The 21,705-nt window shown below is 43.1% G+C and overlaps 2 protein-coding genes across 2 annotated transcripts; one reads left to right on the top strand and one right to left on the bottom strand.

The window, feature by feature from the left end:
- The first annotated feature begins 7,712 nt into the window (after positions 1–7,712).
- plg (plasminogen) lies at positions 7,713–15,102 on the top strand. The gene is made up of 19 exons (XM_076170516.1): positions 7,713–7,844; positions 9,249–9,384; positions 9,461–9,567; positions 10,373–10,487; positions 10,588–10,727; positions 10,871–10,991; positions 11,135–11,253; positions 11,437–11,599; positions 11,711–11,835; positions 12,098–12,257; positions 12,346–12,536; positions 12,655–12,803; positions 13,049–13,142; positions 13,328–13,442; positions 13,646–13,720; positions 13,819–13,959; positions 14,112–14,218; positions 14,356–14,501; positions 14,677–15,102. Exons 1-19 carry the CDS (start codon positions 7,796–7,798, stop codon positions 14,836–14,838), a joined length of 2,415 nt encoding a protein of 804 aa, XP_076026631.1. The 5' UTR covers positions 7,713–7,795; the 3' UTR covers positions 14,839–15,102.
- A 1,216-nt stretch (positions 15,103–16,318) lies between these two features.
- On the bottom strand, positions 16,319–21,069 carry slc22a2 (solute carrier family 22 member 2). The gene is made up of 11 exons (XM_076170520.1): positions 20,206–21,069; positions 19,611–19,714; positions 19,133–19,287; positions 18,859–19,027; positions 18,535–18,649; positions 18,047–18,147; positions 17,742–17,956; positions 17,547–17,655; positions 17,335–17,447; positions 16,742–16,841; positions 16,319–16,617 (listed from the first exon to the last, which is right to left on the bottom strand). The coding sequence occupies exons 1-11, from the start codon at positions 20,605–20,607 to the stop codon at positions 16,527–16,529; spliced, it is 1,674 nt and encodes a 557-aa protein (XP_076026635.1). The 5' UTR covers positions 20,608–21,069; the 3' UTR covers positions 16,319–16,526.
- Between the last annotated feature and the right edge of the window lie 636 nt (positions 21,070–21,705).

Raw genomic sequence — 21,705 nt, 5'->3', positions numbered from 1 at the left:
AGGGAGTCAGTCTCTCTCCTTGGTGTTTGATTTGCTCTTTAGGTTTGTTGTCGTTGGCTTAGCTGCCTTTGACAACAATGCACATCATTTCACACGTCCATGCACAGCACACACACACACACACACACACACACACACACACACACACACTACTGATGCTTCTAACATGGAGCAATCTACTTATGCTTTGTTTCTATTTTGTTAAATTAAGAAAGTGAAATATCTGTGTGTATTCATTACCGGTGTAAATAAGCCCAAAAGCAGCTCCACCTGCATATTGAGTTCACATTAAATCCATGGGCTGACAACAGGAACCACAGGGATCTGAAGAAGAGAAGGGAAAAAGGATGGAAATTTCTCGGCTACTTCGTCAGATTTATTTTGAGTTTCGTTTCCACTGTCAACACTGTAGCCAACAACAGCAGCAGTGTGTGTGTGTGTGTGTGTGTGTATAAATTAAAGGATTTATGAAACTGACTAACCTCACCTTTCCACCCTTCCTCATCCAAAACAGTGAACTCTCCCTCCTCCAAACAGACAAACATTTTTAGACCAACTTTATGAATAGAATAATGGATGCAGGCACTAAAAAATTACTAAACTACTTTAATTTCTACTAGAATTAATATTTCAATTTCCATCTGAAATGCGGTGAAGGAAAACAGAATCTTCTAAATGTATTTTCTAAATTGGGGAGGACACCAACTATTCAGTAAACACTCACATTACAAATGAAATAGAAATATCAGCCTAAAAGGTTCCATATCAGTCCAACAGTACATTCATAGGTTTTTGAGTGTGTGTGTGTGTGTGTGTGCAGGCTGGAGTGCAGCTTAGAGACTAAGTGGATGTGAGATGGTAACACTGTTGCCCAATACTTGCATCAACAAACCCAATGACAGGCTGCATTAAAAAGTGTGTAGAATGGTTGATGTAGATGTCAGAGCCCACAGTGAAGTGCCCAGATGTTGCTGCTTATAAGCAGAGGGACAGGAGAGTTTGGTGGAAACACAGCTGTGGTTCCTGTGAGACAGAGTGGGAGTGGGACTGCCAGAGCTGTCAGCTGAGAGCTCAAACAAACCCTGATGGGGTCCAAACCCACTGACTCCTGTCAAGCTTTGTTTACCTCCAGCTCACTTGACATCTTTCAATTCCAATCAGAGGAGATGAAGACGCAGAAAATGAAAAGAAGGAGGACAGAAAATAAAATGAGAAATGATTTAAAAAAATGTAATTTAATAATAAATCAGAGCAAGTTGCTGTATTTTTGATGGCTCGTTGTCACGTAGCAACACATTTCATTTAGATGAAACCTGGAGATGGTGATGATGATGATGATGATGATGGCCAGGAACTACGCCAGCGCTTCGTCTGCTCTGTCTGCTCTGTCTGCTCTGTCTGCTCCAGCTGCCACCATCATTTCTGATCTGTAAGCGACAGATGTAGTGTAAGAAGTGTGTGTACTAAAGAGAGAAAATAGAACACAAATATATGCCAAACTCCTCCTCTGGAGCTGCTCAGGCCACTGCAGCCTGAGGAATGTGTTTGTGTGTGAATATGTGTGTGAGAAGCTACAGGGTCTTTGACAACAGTCGGATTAAGTATCACCTCTTCAAACATCAACACACACACACACACACACACGCACACACACACACACACACTGTGTCTCAGCCTGGACCTCCGGACTACTGGGAGGTAACACTAAACAAACAGGGACTTACCTGGACAGGTAACCTGAGATCAGACCCACCTTGAACCCCCCTAAACCCCCCCACCCCCATTTCCTGCCCAAGTCTCCCAAGCATTAGTACCACTTGGCCTCAGGGTGTGTGTGTGTGTGTGTGTGTGTGTGTGTGTGTGTGTTCTTAATGGGGCAGTAGCACAAAAAAAGAAAAGAGAATGGGAAGAGAGGGGAAGAAGAGGGGATGAAGAGTGATTGGTGAGGTGTGAAGGCGAGTGAATCTGGTTGCACAGGTGATCTATGGCCACAGCAAAAGGTCTTGCAAAACGAGGTTAAAAGGATTTGGACTCTCTTTGTGTGTGTGTTCTCAGCTGGGAGGGGGAGCAGCAGTAGCCTGAAGGTTAGAGATCAGAGGATCATGGGTTCAAATCCCACAAATCCCACAACTGCAGGATCCGAGTGAGGAGGAAATATGGCTCAGTCTTTAACATGTTCTGATTCTGACATGTTCAGGTCCAGATGTTGGTCAGCATGTCTGTGTGTTCCAGTCTCATCCTCACACTCATCACAGGTAGATTGTGTTGATTGCCATGTAATTTGCTCTAGAAACACATTTACTGCTAATTCTTGTGCTCTTAAGCAACTTTAAGGATGATCAACATACGAAGAAGAAGTTGGAGGGTTTGAATCCGCCCGGGGCCTTTCTGTGTGTTCTGTTCTACTCGGTCTCTCAGTGTGTGTGTGTGTGTGTGTGTGTGTGTGTGTGTGTGTGTTTGATAAACTAGGGTCCTATAAATGCAGAGGATGAATTTACTGTTTGTAGAGAACCTCTGAAAGAATATTAGTCACATATTTACATATATAATGTAACAGAAAGTAAGTATGTAAGTACATGGGGAAGAAAAGTAATTTAACTGAAAATATGACACTAAAATGTAAAGGGGGAAGTGAATAAGAAGTCACATTCAAAAGTCATAATAAACAAAATAAAGACTTAAGACAGATGAAAAAATAGCTCCATGATCCGTATGAAATGATCAGTTGTGTGTGTAAGTGTGTGCTTGTGTGTGTGTGTGTGTGTGTGTGTGTGTGTGTGTTGACACTGGTACATATTGGCTCTATTCTTGATGTGTAGCTGAAGTGAAGCATTCCTCACCATATTGGGCTTGAAGAAAGCTTGTGTGGTCATGACAAAGCAAACTAAGTGCCGGAGCAAAGTAACACGACACCTTCTGTCTCACCACAACTGCTGCAACACAACAAGCTGCAGCAGGAGGACACACTGAAGAAGCACCCGGAGCCAGAACCTATGCAGGAAATAACACGTCGTTTGTTACATCGCCCCTCTCTAGCGTTCATTTATCCAAAGTAGCTGTAGTGAGAATGTGTGTGTGTGTGTGTGTGTGTGTGTGTGCTTGCTTGGCTCCACATTTGCTCATCACTTGGAATCAGCCCAGTGTAACCACACTCTGATTGAACTGATCTGTTGAATAGCTCCATTGGAGCAGCTGGAGTGAGGATGAGTACTTTGCTCAAGGGTTCTTAAGCAGTGGGTAATGAGCAAAGGGGAAATCCTACTTATCCACTTCCCCTGAACGCCTCATATTATCCTGCGGCACAAAGTTTCCTTCTGGTCAACGTGTTAAAATGTTAATATAAGGTCAGGTGGCAGGCAGAGCTCAGTCAGTAGTTGACATTTGTCTCGTTACCTTATTTTCTTCATTGTGGCTCTGGTTCTTTCATAATAACGGAGAAATCACACAACCTGAGGCCTCACGTGGATCTGGCCTATTGTGACCCTTTGATGGATGATAGATGTTGATGTAATAGAGGAAGAATGATTTGTGCCATGTACCTGATCATTGCTCCTGATCAGGTTAGTGATCAGTGACAGCAGAGGGCGCTAATGCAAACGTATTAAATGCTGAAGATTGCAAACGGCATGAAGTTACTATTACTGTTATAAAGGTTCAGATATGTGAGCTGGCAGAAGTGGGAAGTGAATAAGAAGTCCAATTTAAAAGTCATAGACACAAAACTTTACACGTGTGATTTCTTACTTCTACACTGAACTGTCATCGTACTGAGCTAAGAATCTAATCAAAGCTTAGCGTCCTGCTCAAACAAAGCCGTACCAATGAGGGAAACAAACCCACGTCCAGTTGAGCCGTACCAAATCATGTTGTTGTGAAAATACCCTTAAGTTCTTCTTCTTTCACAACAACATGATCAGTTGAGACCTTCAGCCTCTGGGACATTTCCACCGTTATTTCTACTAAACATGTATGTATGTATGACTGAGCGCATTCTGTGTCCACTGGCCCGAACCTGTGGTCACACTCTGAGACTGAGCCCCTGAGTCCCTGCCTGTGGACTGTGGGAGAACAGGTGGACATAACTTGTGTCAAACGGAGAGAGATTGATGGAGTGAGTGAGAGCGCCGGCCGGGGGGATTCTCTTACAGTAATGGCAGAGAAAGAGACAGCTGGGCTGGGCTAGTGTACACTGGACCTTGTGTGTGTGTGTGTGTGTGTGTGTGTGTGTGTGTGTGTGTGTGTGTGTGTGTGTGTGTGTGTGTGTGTGTGTGCATGTGTGTGCATATTTCTGCTGCTTGTATGTGTGTGTTATCTATATGGAGATGCATTGTTTTGCTCCTGAAACAGTCTTGACACAATGACGTTAAACATTTTCTTTCATTTCACATTTAGATAAAAACAGAATTCATCAGTCAGAAGTTTGACATGCGGAGGATTTCCAGCAGGGCTTCTTCACTCTGAGCAAAAGAAGTATTTCTCACTGCCATGTGCAACGGTTGTAAAAATCCACGAGTACACAGAGCAGAAAATACCTGTGCTGTGTGTGTGTGTGTGCGTGTGTAGTGTTGAAGATGTACAGTATGTCTGATCACAAACATCCTGAGAAACCGCATGGCTGTACAATGGCCCAGTCAAGGGCGAGTCACTTAAGCTGCGTTTTAATCAAAGCAAAAATGCACTCAATTTAAGGAACAATGTTCAAAAATATGTTTCCGAGTTTATCATAGTTTGCTTTAATGTCTCATCATTCTGTGTGCCTCCACTGGGACCTTCTGTCCAATGAGGCTGTAATTGAAAACACACAAAGAATCCACAGTTTAAAAAGGAGGGATAAATGAGATTCTCCAGTCTATAATACAGAATGACCATGATACAGTCCAGGGAGGTGGATGGGGCTGCAAACCTCCAAACAGCTGAAAATGAGTTTGAAAGGGACAATCTGTGATCTGAATGGAGACAAAAGGGGGTCACCATGGCAATAATGATTAAAAAAAATATGTCTCATCATGGAGAACTCCTCACCTAAAGCGCTTAATGATTGAACATGAACATGGCTCGTTAACATCTACATCAATCCTTTCTGTCCTATAAGAAGACTGATTGATAACTTAAATACGTTTATTCAGATTAAACAGATGTGACTGATAATGAGACTTAGATATGTCTGTTTTTTTATTCTTTATTTGTGACGATCCAGACCTTCAACAAAGAGAACAGAAGAAAACCAATAAAGAAATAAATCTTCTAACTGAAGGAGCGATTCGCCCCAAAGCATCCTTCACCTCTGTTTAGCATAAAGGGACAAGGAGCCGGGGACTATAATTATTTCTAATTATTTTTCATTGCCGTTTCTTCCCCGGTTCTCCTTGAAACCCAAGGGTCGATTAAAATCTTCTTTTACATTTAAAAGATTCTTTTTCTGTTTCATTAAAGTTTTCAGCCCATTGAGAAGTAAACCTAGGATAGTTTTGTCCCTTAGGTTGGGCCAAGGTTGGGCCATTTTCAACAAGGTTGTGCTGACAATGTGCCAGCAGACAACAGAAAGGACAGCGTGTGTGTTTTCAGATGTTTTCTCCACAAACATTCAGCCCAATTGTTTTTTTTTTGTTTTTTTTTGGGGGGGGGGGGTTAAAATGTGTTTATCTTTGGATCCAGAAGCAAAATGTAGCATTACAGCTACAAACACAAACAGTTTTAGGTTTGTTTTTGAACGCAACCCGTCAGTTCAGCCGGTTCAGTCCTGGTTTGCTGGCGTTGGAGAGTCCGAGGTGCGTCTGCTACCCAAACACCTCGCTTACTATGTAACCCGTTCCCATATTGATTTGATAATTGAGGTATTGATTATCCGTGGTGGTTAACTCCAAGCTGATGAGTGTCCGGAGGGGGACGTTCAGGTGAGGCAGACACTGGAGGTTTGTTGCAATACTTCTGTCAGTACACACACACACACACACACACACACACACACACACACACACACACACACACACACACACACACACACACACACACACACTCCTGTCTTCCTTTGAAGCGTGTGTTGTGTACGTGGAGATGCGAAGATCAACTTTTTTCACTTCAACACTCACGACTGATGCAGAAAAAATGACTGAAAGTTCTAAAAAGAAGGACTCATTCACCGGCCTTCCACAGGCTCAGTATTCCATTCTAAACATCACAGTTTAGCGTTTAATATGTCATCAAATGTATCCTGTAATATTGAACGTAATTGACTTCATGTTGGCTTTGACATGAAGTCACAGCTGAGCATAGTTTGCATGCTGACATTCTAATGTGTGAATACTTAAATACCAATGTTAATCATGTAAGATTTTTATTTTTTATGTTCTATATAATAGTGTTGGATCAGATTTACCTTGGACTAATTGAATAAAAGCATCTGCCTTTTGGAGAACACAAATTAAATGTATCCATTATTCTTATTGGACATGAAGAGGGTAAGGTAGGATAAATTAAATGGCATCATATTATTTGTCAGTCATTCATTATCAGAGGTAATTATCCCTGAGTTATTTATAAGTGTTCATGGCATCAGTGTTACTCTGGAGCCTTGACATTCCTTCAGCAACCGCAACCGCAAATGTGAATTTGTCTTTTCACACACAACAGCAGCAGCAGAGTCAATGTAAATGTAACATACCAGTACAAACCTGCTTTTCACAATAAGGTCCAATACAAATGACTTCGACTATTCATAGAGACCAAATGAACAGGAATAATTCCTTTAGAACCTCACGGACACAAAACAAAAGTCGGATCCCTGAAATTCCTGAATTCAGGCAAAGTTTTGATGAGCTGCAGCTCTGCAAAGTTGGTGATCAATGGGTCCCTCTGCAGGCCATTTGGTGGCATTAGGTCCCTGTGTGATTGATTTAATTCAGGGAGGGTGAAGGGAACATGTTAGGGAGGATAACTGTGAGGTTTACGCATGATTTATTCAATCACAAAGGAATATTTGGTCAAACATCCCAATAATCTCATTCTACTGTACTTTCATATCTGACATGATGTTTCTACATTTGTAACCGGGAAAACCTTGTAATGTTCAGCGCTTGTTGTTTGGTCCCAACATGCGCCAATTTGTCAGAAGTGTGTGGTTTTGTAAGCATGTGTTTGCAGTAGAGGGCACTGGTCCTTCTTGGCTGAAAATTAACCTGGATTATTGATCTGATTTGATCTGGATCGCACAGTAAATCACCAGGAAAGGGCGCTTGGCAAAGAATCATAGGAATGTCTCTTGTAAAACATGGGCTCAAAAATGTGTGACGGGGCAGAAACAACAGATTCAGACTGAATAATCATCAATCAATGAAAAGTCACATGATATGAAAAGAGGTCAAAGCTCAGCAGCTGGTGATGAGATGGAGCGGTGCGGGGCCATGAGTCATGTATCTGTGTGCGATGTGTAAACAGATTTTAAAAGAAGAATTATGTAATCAGTTCAAATGATTTGTTGCCTGACAAATTTCTAATTTCACAGCCAGGACAGTAACGGAACAAACGGCACAATAAAGAATATTTCCCAGCTGTTTTGATGCCTCTATGAGAAGAACGGAGGGAGGGAAGGAGTTGTGCGTTCTCCTGTAACACATCTTGTCCCAAAAAACACAGATGTTGACCTGTTGCTCCTCTGATGTCCTTGTCAAGCCAATGATTGACTTATGATTGAGTACTGTCTTATTTGTTTTCCTGTGATGCAAAAAGGAGCCCAGTATTGTACCAGGAGGCATCTGGCTCAGTTAGTGGACTACATGCTGCTGGTTGAGGCCTGAATATGGACCTGAACAAAGCAGCGTTCCTGTTGGGCGCTCTCATATGCACTGGTAAGAAAGATACAGATACAATATGACGTGATGATGTCACACTAAGATGGTCATCTGCTTTATTATGAAGCCACCTCGTCTGAACTTCTGATACATTTTAATAATAATGTATAAATTGAACTGAGCTGATAATTTGTAAATAATTTGTATTGTTATTATTTCATACATAATGAATGAGGGAGGCAGTAGTCGAGTGGGTAGAGCTTCCGCTTAAGAACCGGAGGGTTGCCAGTTCGAGTCCCTGCCGAGGTGCCCCTGAGCAAGGCACCGAACCCTCAATTGCTCCCCCCTCTGCGAAGGGTGGTAATATAATGTAATGTAAGTCGCTTTGGATAAAAGCGTCTGCCAAATGATCGTAATTTATACAAAGAAGGAACTGTCGAATGCACAGGTGACAATGTTTCTATAGTGAGACATATCTGACCATATAAGGAGCTTCCTTATATCACAATATTGTCCACTAAACCACGACTGTTTCAAAGTGAACATGGTGGCCGTGATGTAGATGAGAATATAGATGGAAATAGATTCGTTTTATCTCATAGAGGTTTGCTTTCATCCATTTGTTGACGAATCTAAGCCACATTTGATGAGTTTAACCACTTATGTATATTAAAAATGAGACATCTCATCATTAAAAAAAGGATCCAGAGTGATTAATTATCTGGAGGTCAGTATCATCAGTATCAACACCTGCACATAATCACTGTGTTATAGTGGTTAACATGATGAAGAGAGCGCGTCGTCAGTGAGCTGGTACAGAGTTACAGGATGTCACATGACTCAAGGTTGATGTGACGCTGGTGGAACACAAAGTAGTGGACTTTGTTTTGGTACATTCCACTGATTACTTTAGGCATCGTTCAATATTTAACCACCGGCCTACTCATTCTGAAAAAGCATGTTTTTGTCTAGAGAGAATATATTTCTATACATGCTATTAACTTAATGACATCATCATGACTCTGCTCACATTTCACTCTCTTACAGCTCACTTCAGTATAAGCTTGTACTTTGTGTTGGTCAATGTTTTCCCGGCACACTGTTGCATCACTTTAAAGGCTATAGAGTTTATGTACTAAAGCTTCGATCTGTGATCCAAATGTAAATAAAAGACTCAGTCACCCCGCCATCAAAACCCAGAACACATGATTGATGGACAGGTCTGTTTTATCCACACACTAAGACTACACTTTCACTGACGCTTCCCTTATGCAAATGAATTGAGATGATCAAATATTGGAAAATTAAAGTCCCACCCCATATCAGAAAACATAGAGACTTCATGTTGACCAGTTAGCACTAGTGTTCACACTTTACAACAGAGTGTGGTTGTGTAAACAGTAGCCAGTGTTGTTGTGGCCTCCATGTAACATCATTTGTCTGTCTTGTCTCTGATTCCAGTTTGTGGCGATGAATTGGAGGCTTACGCTAAAACTGAGGGAGCGTGGCTCATCTCTCTGCAGAGGCGACACTACACAGTGAACACAGTGACTGAATGTGCTACCAAGTGTAATATAGAAATAGCCTTCACATGCAGGTACGCTCACACGCTTAGCACCCAGCTGCACCTTTCACGCTGCAGCTCCACACCTGACCTGAGCGTGTTTCCACAGGGCGTTCATGTATATCGAGAAGGACCAAGAGTGCTGGACCGCACCCAAAAACTCCAAAACAGAGTCTGTCATGCGCAGATCCAGTACAGCTTTATATGAAAATAAAGGTAGGTGCTTTCTTTCTTTCTTTCTTTCTTTCTTTCTTTCTTTCTTTCTTTCTTTCTTTCTTTCTTTCTTTCTTCAATAATTTATGTTACTTGGTGTGAAAACTGATTAAAAACAGACAGACAATGCATGCAATGATTACGTACAGATGCAGATATGTTTGAAATGTTTTGAAATAAATCCATGCGTGAGGATTTGTAGACAAGGAAATCCTAAATGTCAATACAATTTGCAAAAATGTGTAAAATTGTCAAGGTGATGTCTGAACTGAACTGTGTCTCTGCAAACACAGCAAAGAGCGACTGAAGGTTAGAGACTTTTGAGGTGTAACAGCACTTCAGGTGGATCAAACAAACCGTTCACCCAAAGAATGTCTACATAAGTCGGTTTGGTGGAAATTAATTAGATTTTCATGCTGCACAGAATGTTTCTGTTAATGTGAATGTCAACAAGAATTCAATACAAGAAACATGTGACTGATGACACTGTTCTATGGTGGCTATGATGCTGATTCAATACAGATTACATTTTAACTAACGGTGCACAAAGGCAAACATGTGGGACATGCTGCCTTCCAAAAATACAATATGGAATCATTTCATTTGTCTGGATTCATTCAACTTCATAAATACATATATAATGGATAAACAACATAAATAAATCCATCTACACCATGGACCTGGATCAGAGTAGGCTTGTATTAGAGTTATGTATCTGATGGTGAATGAAGTGTGTGACAAGAATAACTGGGAGAACTGGGTTTATTTCATTGCTTTACCATCTGTTTTATTATCATGTTGTGTGTAGGATACCTACTGGAGTGTGTTAATGGTGTAGGAACAGACTACAGAGGGACAAAAGCCAGAACAAAAACAGGAAAGGTCTGTCAGAGATGGGATGCAAGTTACCCTCACAGGCCCAAGTGCGTATTCACATTATGTCGCGTTTTCACCTCACATTCTTTAAACCCTAAATCATCTGGTGTCATTTTCTTCACTGATTTCTTTACTGGTCTGTTACAGCATGACGCCGTCGTCCCACCCCAGAGCCGACCTGGAGTCTAACTTCTGCAGAAACCCTGATGGAGACAGCGGAGGCCCCTGGTGTTACACCGTGGACTCCGGTACTCGCTGGGAGCACTGCAATGTAGCCAGCTGTACCGGTATGAAGTCTACATTTGTTTCTAGAAGATTTGAAATTCGAGAGAAAAAAAAGCTAACACATTATTTTAGTCTGTGAGGGAAGAAAGTCAACACAAAGAGAATCTACACTCACACTCTTGATTCTCCTGGCTCACTCTTGCAGAGGAGTGCATGCACTGCAGCGGTGAGGACTACAGAGGGAAGATCGCCGCCACAGAGGGCGGCTTCACCTGCCAGCGCTGGGACTCTCAAAAACCACACAACCACGGTTACATCCCCAGCGCGTAAGCTCCTCACAAGCCCATCAATCAAACACAACAGGGATTCCATTGTTTTACTGTAGTTAAACTTATGGCAGTTAGATTTCATTAGGACTGAGTATTTGTGTCTATTTTGCCATTTGTCTCCACTCTCATTACATCTTCAGTCTCCCAGAGAAATATCTTGAGGAGAACTACTGTAGGAATCCTGATGGAGACCCCCGTCCTTGGTGCTTAACCACGAGCACGGCCAAACGATGGGACTTCTGCTCCATACCACACTGCAGTAAGACCTCTGTAGAAATTTGGATCATTTGAAATTTCAATTAAAAGTTCGAGACTAAAAAATTAGTAACCAAATAAGTATCAACATTGCTCATTGGGAAATATGATTCATTCCTTTCCCTCCTGGAGTCTACGGACATTTTTGCATGTGAACTTTCCAGCAATAATCTTCTTCTCTGTGTAGCGTCGGAGCCTCCCACCATTGTGCCGGAGCTGAGCTGTGCCACTGGTGAGGGTGCGTCCTACCGAGGCACAATTGCGGTAACAGAGTCTGGTAAAACGTGCCAGAGCTGGTCGAGTGTGACTCCACACAAACACAATCGAAGCCCAGACAACTACCCCTGCAAGTATGCACTACCAACCTGGCAACCTGACTCTTTCTGTGTTCAATGCCTCAATATCCTGCACATAGTAAAGAAAAAGCTTAAGAGTGATGAAAATGTCTATTTATCTGTCAGAGGCCTAGATAACAACCACTGCCGTAACCCAGACAACGAGAGGATGCCCTGGTGTTACACCACAGACCCAAACACTCGCTGGGAGTACTGCAGGGTGCCCAGCTGTGGGGACGCCCCTGCCCCAAGTATGATGATCAATTATGATGATGACATCATGATATTCTATTGTGATGTCTTTTTGTTTTTAGCTTTAAAGCTCAAATCAATAAGTTTCAATATGTTGAAAGTCTTTGAAGGGGCTTTTGTTCCCCATTACTGTTTTCAGTCAAAGTACAAAAATGGCAGGATAACCATAGATGTCTGTCTAAACGTCTACATGTTAACACTAAAACTACTTTCACATTTTTTTTATCAAATTGCCTTCTAAGTTTCTGTATGTTGCTGCAGATGAGCCTGTGATTCCCACTGAAGAGGATAACTGTTATGAGGGAAATGGACTAACATACCGTGGAGTAACATCAGAGACCATCAGTGGAAAGAAATGCCAACTGTGGAGCTCCATGACTCCTCACACCCACAAGAAAACACCACAGAACTTCCCCTCTGGGTGAGAGACACTAATACTTACTATCTGGGCAAAATGTGTATGTAAAACCTCCTGCTGCTATAAACATCCAGGTCTTTGCTGTCAACAGGGACCTCAGGAGGAACCAGTGCAGGAACCCTGATGGAGACCGAGCTCCCTGGTGCTACACTACTGACCCCGCTGTGCGTTGGGAGTACTGCAATGTGGAGAAATGTCGACCCGCACCTACACCGGTGTCGCCTAGCAGACCTCCAAAACCAGAAACCTCCGCCACTGCCACGGAGACCACGCCACAGCAAGGTGAACCATCCTGTCTGGACCCATTACAAGGAATTATTGAACAGATTTAATGGTAATGTGGTGGAACAAAATGCACAACTAACAGCAAAGCTTGGCGGTTTCTGTGTTGTCATGGCAGACTGTAAGATCGGGAACGGTGTTACATACCGTGGGCCGACCTCCATCACTCTTCTGGGTGTGACCTGCCAGGCCTGGAACTCTCAGAGCCCACACCCACACACCAGCTTCACCACTTCATCACACGCTGACAGGGGCCTGGAGGGGAACGTAAGAGCGTTGGAGTTAAAGACATTTTGATCAGTTTTTATTCGCATATTGGGACTTTAAAACATTCAAATTTTTTTTGGAGATAAGAGATTTGTATAAACACATTCACACATGCATTGCCACCATCTAGTGAACATCTTATATTGTTCACTAATCAATGAGTTTGGAGATAGACATAGAGAGAGAATGTGAAATGTTGATGCACATGAGTTGATTGATCAGCTGTGATTGTTTGTCGCTGTCAGAGCTGCAGAAACCCAGACGGGGATGTGAATGGACCATGGTGTTACACTACTGACAGGGGCAAGAAATGGGACTACTGCCAGATCCCTGACTGTGGTACGTGAACAGCATCTGTTTGTGGGACATTACAGTGAATTATGAGAGTTTTTAACAAACTTTACCAGATAGGTTCTACATAAATACGTGTACATCTAAATACAAACAAGAGAAACCATTCTATCCTGTGTTTTTATGTTTGTGTTTTACTTTATTTATGAGAATGAATGAATCCTTCTTTATAGAGGGACTGAAGTGCGGCTCACCGGTGACCAAACCAAAGCGTTGTTTTGGTCGTATCGTGGGAGGTTGTGTATCTAAACCTCACTCATGGCCGTGGCAGATCAGCCTACGGACCAGGTGAGTAGGAAATTAAGGATAATAATTAATGCTGGATGACTGTAACATATGAAACTTATTGTTTCGGAAGTAGAAGTAAAGTGGACATGCAGGTCAATACAAACTTTTGGACAGTGGGCCTTAAAGAGACAGTCTGTTCCATCAGCGGGGTTCTTAATTCCTTTCCTGTCTGCTTGTCTTTCTTATCTCCATCTCTCTACAAGCTCTGGAATCCATTTCTGTGGAGGAACTCTGATTCACCCTCAGTGGGTCCTCACTGCTGCACACTGCCTGGAGAGGTCAGGGTGAACGTTACAAAGCACGTACACACTCAAATGCTGCACACAACACTGGACAGTCACATAAGTCTCTGGGTGTCTCTTTAAAATGTGCGTAGGTCCCCGCGGGCTTCAGCCTACAAAGTGTTATTGGGCGTCCACACAGAGCGAGCCAATGAAGTGTCCAAACAGGAGAAGAGGCTGGACAAACTGGTGAAGGGACCCAACGGAGCCGACATCGCTCTGCTCAAACTGGAGACGTGAGCGCTGGCCAATCAGACTGAATCAGACTGAAAATGATGTTTATAAATATTTTAATGAGTGTATAGTGACTAGTGTGTGTGTGTGTGTGTGTGTGTGTGTGTGTGTGTGTGTGTGTGTGTGTGTTTGCGTGTGTTGTGTGTATTTACAGCCCTGCACTTATCAATGATAAGGTTCTGCCAGCTTGTCTGCCAGAAACAGACTATGTAGTTCCTAGCGGAACAGAGTGCTATGTTACTGGCTGGGGCGAGACACAAGGTATGTATGTGTGTGTGTGTGTGTGCCAATCCAAACTTTACACAGTTTAAAAGTCAAACTTGTTAACTATGAAAAGCATCCAGCATGTTAGATAAGTTCAAAAATATCTTCTTTATACCTGTATTGCTGTTTTGCAGGTACTGGAGGTGATGGTGTCCTGAAAGAAACTGGTTTCCCTGTGATCGAGAACAAGATTTGTAACCGTCCGTCCTACTTGAACGGCAGAGTTAAAGAGCATGAGATGTGTGCTGGGAACATCGAGGGTGGAACAGACAGCTGCCAGGTATGGATAACTTTAAACACAGACGGGATCTTACAAAACTGGAAAGTAAAATAAATGTAAACACAAGACATGTTAGTGTGCCTTCAAAATTGAATACAAATGCATTTGTTCAGTAAAAATCAAAAATGAGACATAAATAAGAGTATCATAATAGTGTTTGTGTGTTCTGCTACAGGGTGACAGCGGCGGTCCTCTGGTGTGTTACGCCCAGAACAGATTCATCCTCCAGGGCGTGACATCATGGGGTTTGGGGTGTGCCAACGCCATGAAACCCGGCGTCTACGCTCGGACCTCCAAGTTTGTCGACTGGATTGATAGAACCATCAAAGCCAATTGAAAACATTGCAAGCTGAGGGCTTCTGATGTGGCCAGTCATAGGAGGTGTTTCATTTAGCCTTTTAAAGATGTTTTCACATATATGTAGTTATGCTCCAAAATGCCTACTTGAGCATTTAGCTCTAGTCATTAGATGTCATAACTGTGTTACTTCCCCCAGAGACAGCGAGGACAATTAGGACCCAGGACAATTTGCAACCGCAACCATATGTAAACATGTATTTTCTGATAGTGCTGAAAAATAAAAGTTGAAACAAAGGAACAGCGGAAGTTGTACCGACATGGTTTTCAAAATGGAGAGACTTGTGCAAGTATAATTCACAACTTTCTCCACTGGTATCAAACCCACATGGTATAGCCCAGGAATACACACCTCTACAAACATCACAATTATGTGTACAACATTTAAGACTTTTTACAATACTGTGTCTAGGATTCATCTGCACCCATGATAGTTTGGTCATTTAAACAAACTATTACATAGCCAATACAAATAATAATATAAAATATAAACTATATGTGTTTTGGATAAAAATAAAATAAATTTGTGCTGCCGTATATACGAGTTATGAACTTGGAAAAGGAAGAAAAAAAACGAGGAGCTCTTGAAGGCATCATTACATCATCACCTGCCTCTTAATTAACCACGTCGCAAACAGAAGCGCGTGCTCTGAGGAAACGTCGAAACTGAGACAACACTGTGGTTTTAATGTGTATGAAAGATGTTTAAGACTCATTATATGACATATTCATGGCTGACGTGATTACCAGAGCGGACACATTATTACTCAGCAGAGGGACAGTTTGTTATTTGTCGGTGACAGAAGTTGAGGGAGGAATAAATGTCGTCAACAAAGTGGACGCCGGTCGGAGCTGCAGTGAAGGAGTCGGTGCTTTGAGTCAGGTGAGTTTCATTCTGTCATGGAGTCTCTTCACAGTTTTGTCTTTGTTCAAGCTTCATTTATTCGGCGCCTGAATTCGTTATTTTGATGCTGGCCCCCCATTTGTGCGCACCTGTCAGTCAAACCTGTCACTCCCCCAGCGGCGCTCAGGCCCCGCCCGCAAGGTGATGGTGGTTGTTGTTGTTGTTGTTGTTTTTATTATTCATACTGTTTACGTGTGGTCATCTGTTATTTAAAGCGTGAGCATTCATTATTTGGAACTGGCACAAATATGCTCCATAACAACAAAGCATGTGTGAAGAAGAGAACAGTTATATTGTGTTTTCTATTGATCTGGACTCTGGAGTTAAAGTCTAAAAGGCCTCAGCAACTCTGGTCAAAGCAGAATTCAGTAAATCAAGTTGAGTGGAGCAGCAGTGGTTTGAGTCGTGTTGGCAGGGATATTATGCAATCAGGGAATTACCAAGAACGGAGCTTAAACAAATTATTTTTATTTAAATGATGCTGAACCAGGCTGCAAATCTGTTATTAATGATGGTTGAACCACTAAGTCCATTTTAATGAGGCTTTGAGTCAAAGTTGTGTTTCAAGAAAATCATTTAATAACATAAACTCAACAAAGTTTAATGGAGACACACAATTTGCTTTTGTGGGAAATTATCTCCATAGGCAAATAAAAAAAAAATGTCCAGAGATAATTAGGCATTAAAAGGAGTGAGACAGCAGTTGAAACAACATAAATAAATACTTGAGTCATAAATCTTTCCCAGCTTCCAGTAGTAGGTGATTACACAGTTGCTGTATCCTTGTTTGTTGTGACCTCGCTGTCGGACAACAAGGTGGACAACTGCTGGTTCTGCAGCGCTGCATTCTTGGCTCTGAACACAAAGATGCAGAAAATACAGACTTAAATGTAATATCACACTGATAAGCACAAGATAATCAGTTACACAACATGTGAATTGTAGTGATTTGTAAAAAAAAAACAAGACAAAATCTGACTTCTCTGGGAATTCGATGTCATCTATGGTGTCTGGCAGCGGAACACCGCGGGTCTCAGGCAGCATCAACACCAAACCACCAGCCAGGAAGGCCAGAGATCCTGAAGAGACAAGGAGACAAGATCCAGCTCAAATCCAGACCCTGGAGAGATGAATTCTGATGGTACTGTAGAATCAGTATTGGATATGTATACAGGTATACTCAATCACCAATATATGACATAGATTATCATTAGTGATTGGCGATGGTTCTTGAGTTGTGCACTTGTTTTGCCTTGAGTACTTGAACGCCTCATTTTGTCTACAAAACCTTCTTGTAGTTGGAATCAAAAGGAAACAGGTTTGTCTTGAGGCCGCTTGCCCGACTGAATAAGAACAGGGCCCAGCTTAGATTACAGATGTTGAGCTGGTTGTTGGCAGATTGGATTGGTGTGTGTTGTGGCGGTTTTGAGGCAAGAAGCCCCTTTGGATGGGTGTCAGCAAAGAGGCCTGATGGAACCCCATTCCACTCTGAGATATCAACAATTAAATAATAAATGGTTGAAGAGAAGCTGAGTGCCTAAAGTTCTCACCTGGTCATAATATCAAACCTACCGAAAATGATGAGTGGCAGCTCCAGCCAGATAACAGCGAGTCTGTACAGCAGGAAGGGAGCCACGATGCCTCCCACATCACACAGAGTGGAGCAGACAGACACACCCAGGTTCCTGCACAGAGGAGAACCAAAAGGTTGAAGGTGAAGACTTGTGAGTATGTGTTGTTTATTAGGGCTGAGGTTTACTGAAGGAGCACAGGTAAGATCTTACCTGACAAAGGTTGGATAGAGCTCAGTGTTTACAAACACAACCATCTCAAAGGCCATGGTGATCCCCAGCCGCCCGATACACGCCACCACTGTCTTAAACCAGAACATGCCTGGCAGAGAAGAGAGCCACGCTTGATTAGTTTCACTGCTTTGTAACGTAATAGTCTGAGAACACACATCACACTCTTTAGCTCACTATCAGGAATCATGGCGGTGATGAAGCAGGCGGCTCCGGCTACGAAGTTGGCGGAGGCGAAGGGAAGGCGCCGGCCGATGCGTTCAATGGTGAAGAGGATGAGGAAGGCAGCAGGGAACTCCACCAGGCCGGAGATGAGGAAGTCGATGTAGACATTTCCTCCCAGGATGCCCAGCCTCATGATCAGACCCTGGTAGACCACAGCACTGGTGAACCTGCAGGAGGAACAGGGAGGAGGATTCTCAAAACCTTCATTACCGACTCGACTCTGTTACTACACTGTGTGTGTGTGTGTGTGGACTCACCAGTTGTAACTGAGGATTAAGGTGTGTTTCCTCATCTTGGGGGTTCTGATCAGGTCCATGAAGGAGGCTGTGACCGATTCTGCTGTGTCGTCTGCCAGGGTCTGCAGAACCAAACGTACCGCGTGAGTCAATCATCTTGACACACACTTGAATGAACCCACACTTACACCAAGCTACTGAGAAAGAGTTTGGATATCTTTTGTCGTGTCATATTTCTGGCTGAGGCTTGATGAAGATGGACAATCAGAGCAGCTTTTTGGACTCCTTGTTTTCACTCAGTGTGCATGTGCATGGCAGTGCTGCAGAGGCGTAAGAGTGAATGACTACAGTGACTGTTTGACTGTGTCTTTCCAAACAACTGTTTGTTGTTGCCTAAGTGGGCGGAGCTTAACACGACGGACATTCTGTTTTATTTGCTAGACTTGTGTAGACTTTAGACTTTAATTCTGTTCAACTGAACAGGCAGTGTTTGCTAAAGTAGCCGCTACCTCAATGTTTTTGGAGAGCTTCATCTTGTTCTCTTTGGCCATGGCCTCGGTGACGGCCACAGCCTGGGCGTTCTTGTTCTGAGAGAGAAGCCACCTTGGAGATTCTGGAATGAACCTGAAATTCAGAACGTCAACAAACAAATAAAAAACAACGTTGACATCCAGCTGTCAACAAAAAATACCTGTTGGATATTAACATGTATTTATTTATCTTTCCCTCTCTGCTGGGTGTTTGATACGTGTTGGTGTGGTTGCTCTTGTGTTAGGGGAGATGTTTGGGTGTGTGAAGCAACGTAGGGGTGCTTGTTTACCACCGTTTCTCACCAATAGTAGGACAGGAAGAAGATGTAAGGGACGGTTATGACGACCTGCAGCCAGCGCCAGTCTGTGATGTAGTAGGCAAGGAGAGGGAGGAAGAGGATGCCAACGCTGAAGAACATCTGGTAAACTACTCCCACAGTGCGTCTGTACTCCACCCCCACAATCTCTGTGACTGTGGAAGAAAACGCAAACCAGAGTCTTGAGTTTTAGTATTTGCTTAGGAGTCTGTGTGTGTGTGTGTGTGTGGTGTGTGTGTGTGTGTGTGTGTCTTACTCACTCAACACATATCCAGCCACCCAGCCTCCTTTCACTCCAAACCCATAGAGAGCTCTCAGTACGAGTAGAGACACGTAGTTTGGAGCCACAGCCACCAGGATGCCTGCGATCCCATTCAACAGGTTGGACATCAGGAAGCTCAGTTTCCTGCCGAACCTGAAAGGAACAAATGAGAGATGATCCCTCTGATCTGTGAGGGTCTTTAGAGCGAGCATATAAACACAAGGATTACACTTTAGATGCTGTTCTTACAGGCTGGTATAAAGAGTTTATAATGCATGCATGTTTAGTATTTTAACTATTTAAAATACGTTTATCCTTTGATTAAATGACTTCATTTCTTCAAAACTATTTTGTAATTCCCCGCTCTTATTTTGAAGGCCATATGCCGAAACTGGAATATGTCACTTTAACCTGGCTCTGTCATCATGGCAGCCAATGAGAGAGCAGAGTGAAGCACACCGGGGTCACAGCCTCACCTGTCAGCCAGGTAGCCAATAGCAATGCTCCCAACCAGGAAGCCCACGTTCAGAGTGGCCTGGAACATATCCACCAACCAGGCGTCTGAACACACCAGGTCAAACTAACACACACACACACACACACACACACACACACACACACACACACACACACACACACACACACACACACACACACACACACACAGATAAATAATCAAGTCATGTGTGTAGAATGGGAAAGGCGCTAACATGTTTGTGGAGTTAATACTTCCTTAGATGTATTTGCCCATCGACTGCATTCATTTTTTACTTTAAACGTACTAAAGAGTCTGAGTTGTGCCTGACTGCGTCTTGTGCGTATGTGAGTATCAGCTGTTAGTGCATTCCTTATTCCTTATTCCTTATTCCTATAACGACACTGAGAGGAAATTCCTCAAACATCATTGGCAGGAGTTTGTTGAAATGGAAATCACTTTACTGCAACTTTGAAACATGCAAGGACTTTAAAACCCTGAATGTGAGGAGGAATAGTTTTTGATTTCTTAAAAATGAATTCTTACAGTGTTTACTTTTCTCTGTTGTGTTGTTGCTCTCCTGACTCTGCCCTTACCTCAGTAACAAAGGACTGCCGTCCCTTGTAGTCGTACTCCCAGCCATCTTTACATGCAGTTCTGCGAGTGTGGCTGATGTTGAGCTCCTCTGTGTCACAGGTGAGACCGGTGCTGTTCCAGTCCAGCTCGTATTGTTCACAGTTGCTGGATTGCAGCGTTCCTGAGCTGTTGACCAGCGGCAGCGTCAGCCTGCGACTGTTCGCCAGGCTCCAGCCGCACGCCTGCCTCCTCTCCACCACCGCAGAGTCCCGACACCAGTGGTCCGGAGTGAAACCCTGGAACACAATCCCCACGTACACGCCGGCCCACGGCATGGACACCAAACACATCAGGGCGAAGACTCGCTTCTGGCAGCGGCCAAACTTCCCGGCCTCCTCCAAAATGTCATCAAAAGTGGTCATGGTTGCTCCGGTGCAGGTGGAGGAAGAGGTGCCACTGCAGGATGAGTGAGTAGGACACAGCTGTAGTCTTGCAGAATGCTTGTTGTTGCCCCGGCAGTGTGGATGGTGAGTCTCTCTCTGCAGTGTGTCCACTGAATCACAATGTCCTCCGGCTTTTTAACAGGCCAAGTAGGACCAAAGGTCCACAGGACGAGTTGTTGCTCGAGCCGCTGAGCAGTAGAACATTAAACCTCATCACTGCCATCATGTTTTCAGACGTCAGAACAAGTGACTGAATGAACAGTGAGCTCGTCATCTGGCAGAGGGCTTCATTAACCAGCGGTGGATCCTTTACTGAGGGAAGACTGAGTTGGAGTTGGAGTTTCTGAGATCAACAGTAATCTGAAGTGTATATTAAGTTGACAGACTCTTCATTACATGAAGGGTTAGATTTGTCTAACTTCACTCAGCAGATTGGACACTGGACATGTCAATATAAGCACCAGGAGGAATCCTTGCACCACAGCTGAGTTGATAACCTCCTGATTTCCCTGATTTATAATTAACCAATGAAAACAAATCAGTAATCGTTCCCGTGGCTCAGTCCAGGCTGCACACTGCTCCGCCTCTGGCCTTCATGCTGCATCAGCAGTTTGTCAGGTTGTCAGGTTCCTGTATTGACTTGTGTGTATCAGCATGGGCCTGGAAAGAACAGAGAACTTTGTAGTTTTAAATGATTTCTTCAGTTTGGTCACGTTTTGTGTTTGTATCTGCAGGTTTGTTTATAGATTTGGTGTTGACCTAAGAGGTCATGAGGCCCTGAATGGACTCTTATGGACCCATTTATCTTGTGGCATCTTGTGGTTTCCCAAATAGATCAGTGTTATGTTGAATCAATGTTCTTAACCCCCGCATGTCTACAGGCTCAGAGTGTCGGCTCTGTTCTGTTCCCTCACTATTCCCCCTGAAGATGAGCTGAAATTCACAGAAGTCATTGTCCTCCCCAGTCTTATCAGTTGATCTCTTATTTATTCAAATAATGCTTTTTTTTTTTACATCGATATTTCTTTAAATAGGAAAACTGGCGAAAAGCTGAAAAACATAAGACAACATAAGTTA

This window comes from Genypterus blacodes, unplaced genomic scaffold (assembly GCF_046128005.1).
Source record: "Genypterus blacodes isolate CSIRO-AG114 ecotype Tasmania unplaced genomic scaffold, CSIRO-AGI_Gbla_v1 ptg000222l_1, whole genome shotgun sequence".
Lineage (NCBI taxonomy): Eukaryota > Metazoa > Chordata > Actinopteri > Ophidiiformes > Ophidiidae > Genypterus > Genypterus blacodes.
The sequence above is the reverse complement of the archived record's forward strand: the minus strand, read 5'-3'. Positions and strand labels throughout refer to the sequence as shown.

Bases quoted from the DNA above. Each gene is read 5' to 3' on its own strand.
- plg (XM_076170516.1), top strand. From the start codon at position 7,796: ATGGACCTGAACAAAGCAGCGTTCCTGTTGGGCGCTCTCATATGCACT. The intron at 10,992-11,134 runs GTAAGCTCCTCA...TTACATCTTCAG, and splicing joins CACGGTTACATCCCCAGCGC to TCTCCCAGAGAAATATCTTG. The intron at 12,804-13,048 runs GTAAGAGCGTTG...TGTCGCTGTCAG, and splicing joins ACAGGGGCCTGGAGGGGAAC to AGCTGCAGAAACCCAGACGG.
- slc22a2 (XM_076170520.1), bottom strand. From the start codon at position 20,607: ATGACCACTTTTGATGACATTTTGGAGGAGGCCGGGAAGTTTGGCCGC. The intron at 18,650-18,858 runs GTGAGAAACGGT...TCTGAATTTCAG, and splicing joins TTCTTCCTGTCCTACTATTG to GTTCATTCCAGAATCTCCAA. The intron at 16,618-16,741 runs GTCAGATTTTGT...CTTTGTGTTCAG, and splicing joins GACATCGAATTCCCAGAGAA to AGCCAAGAATGCAGCGCTGC.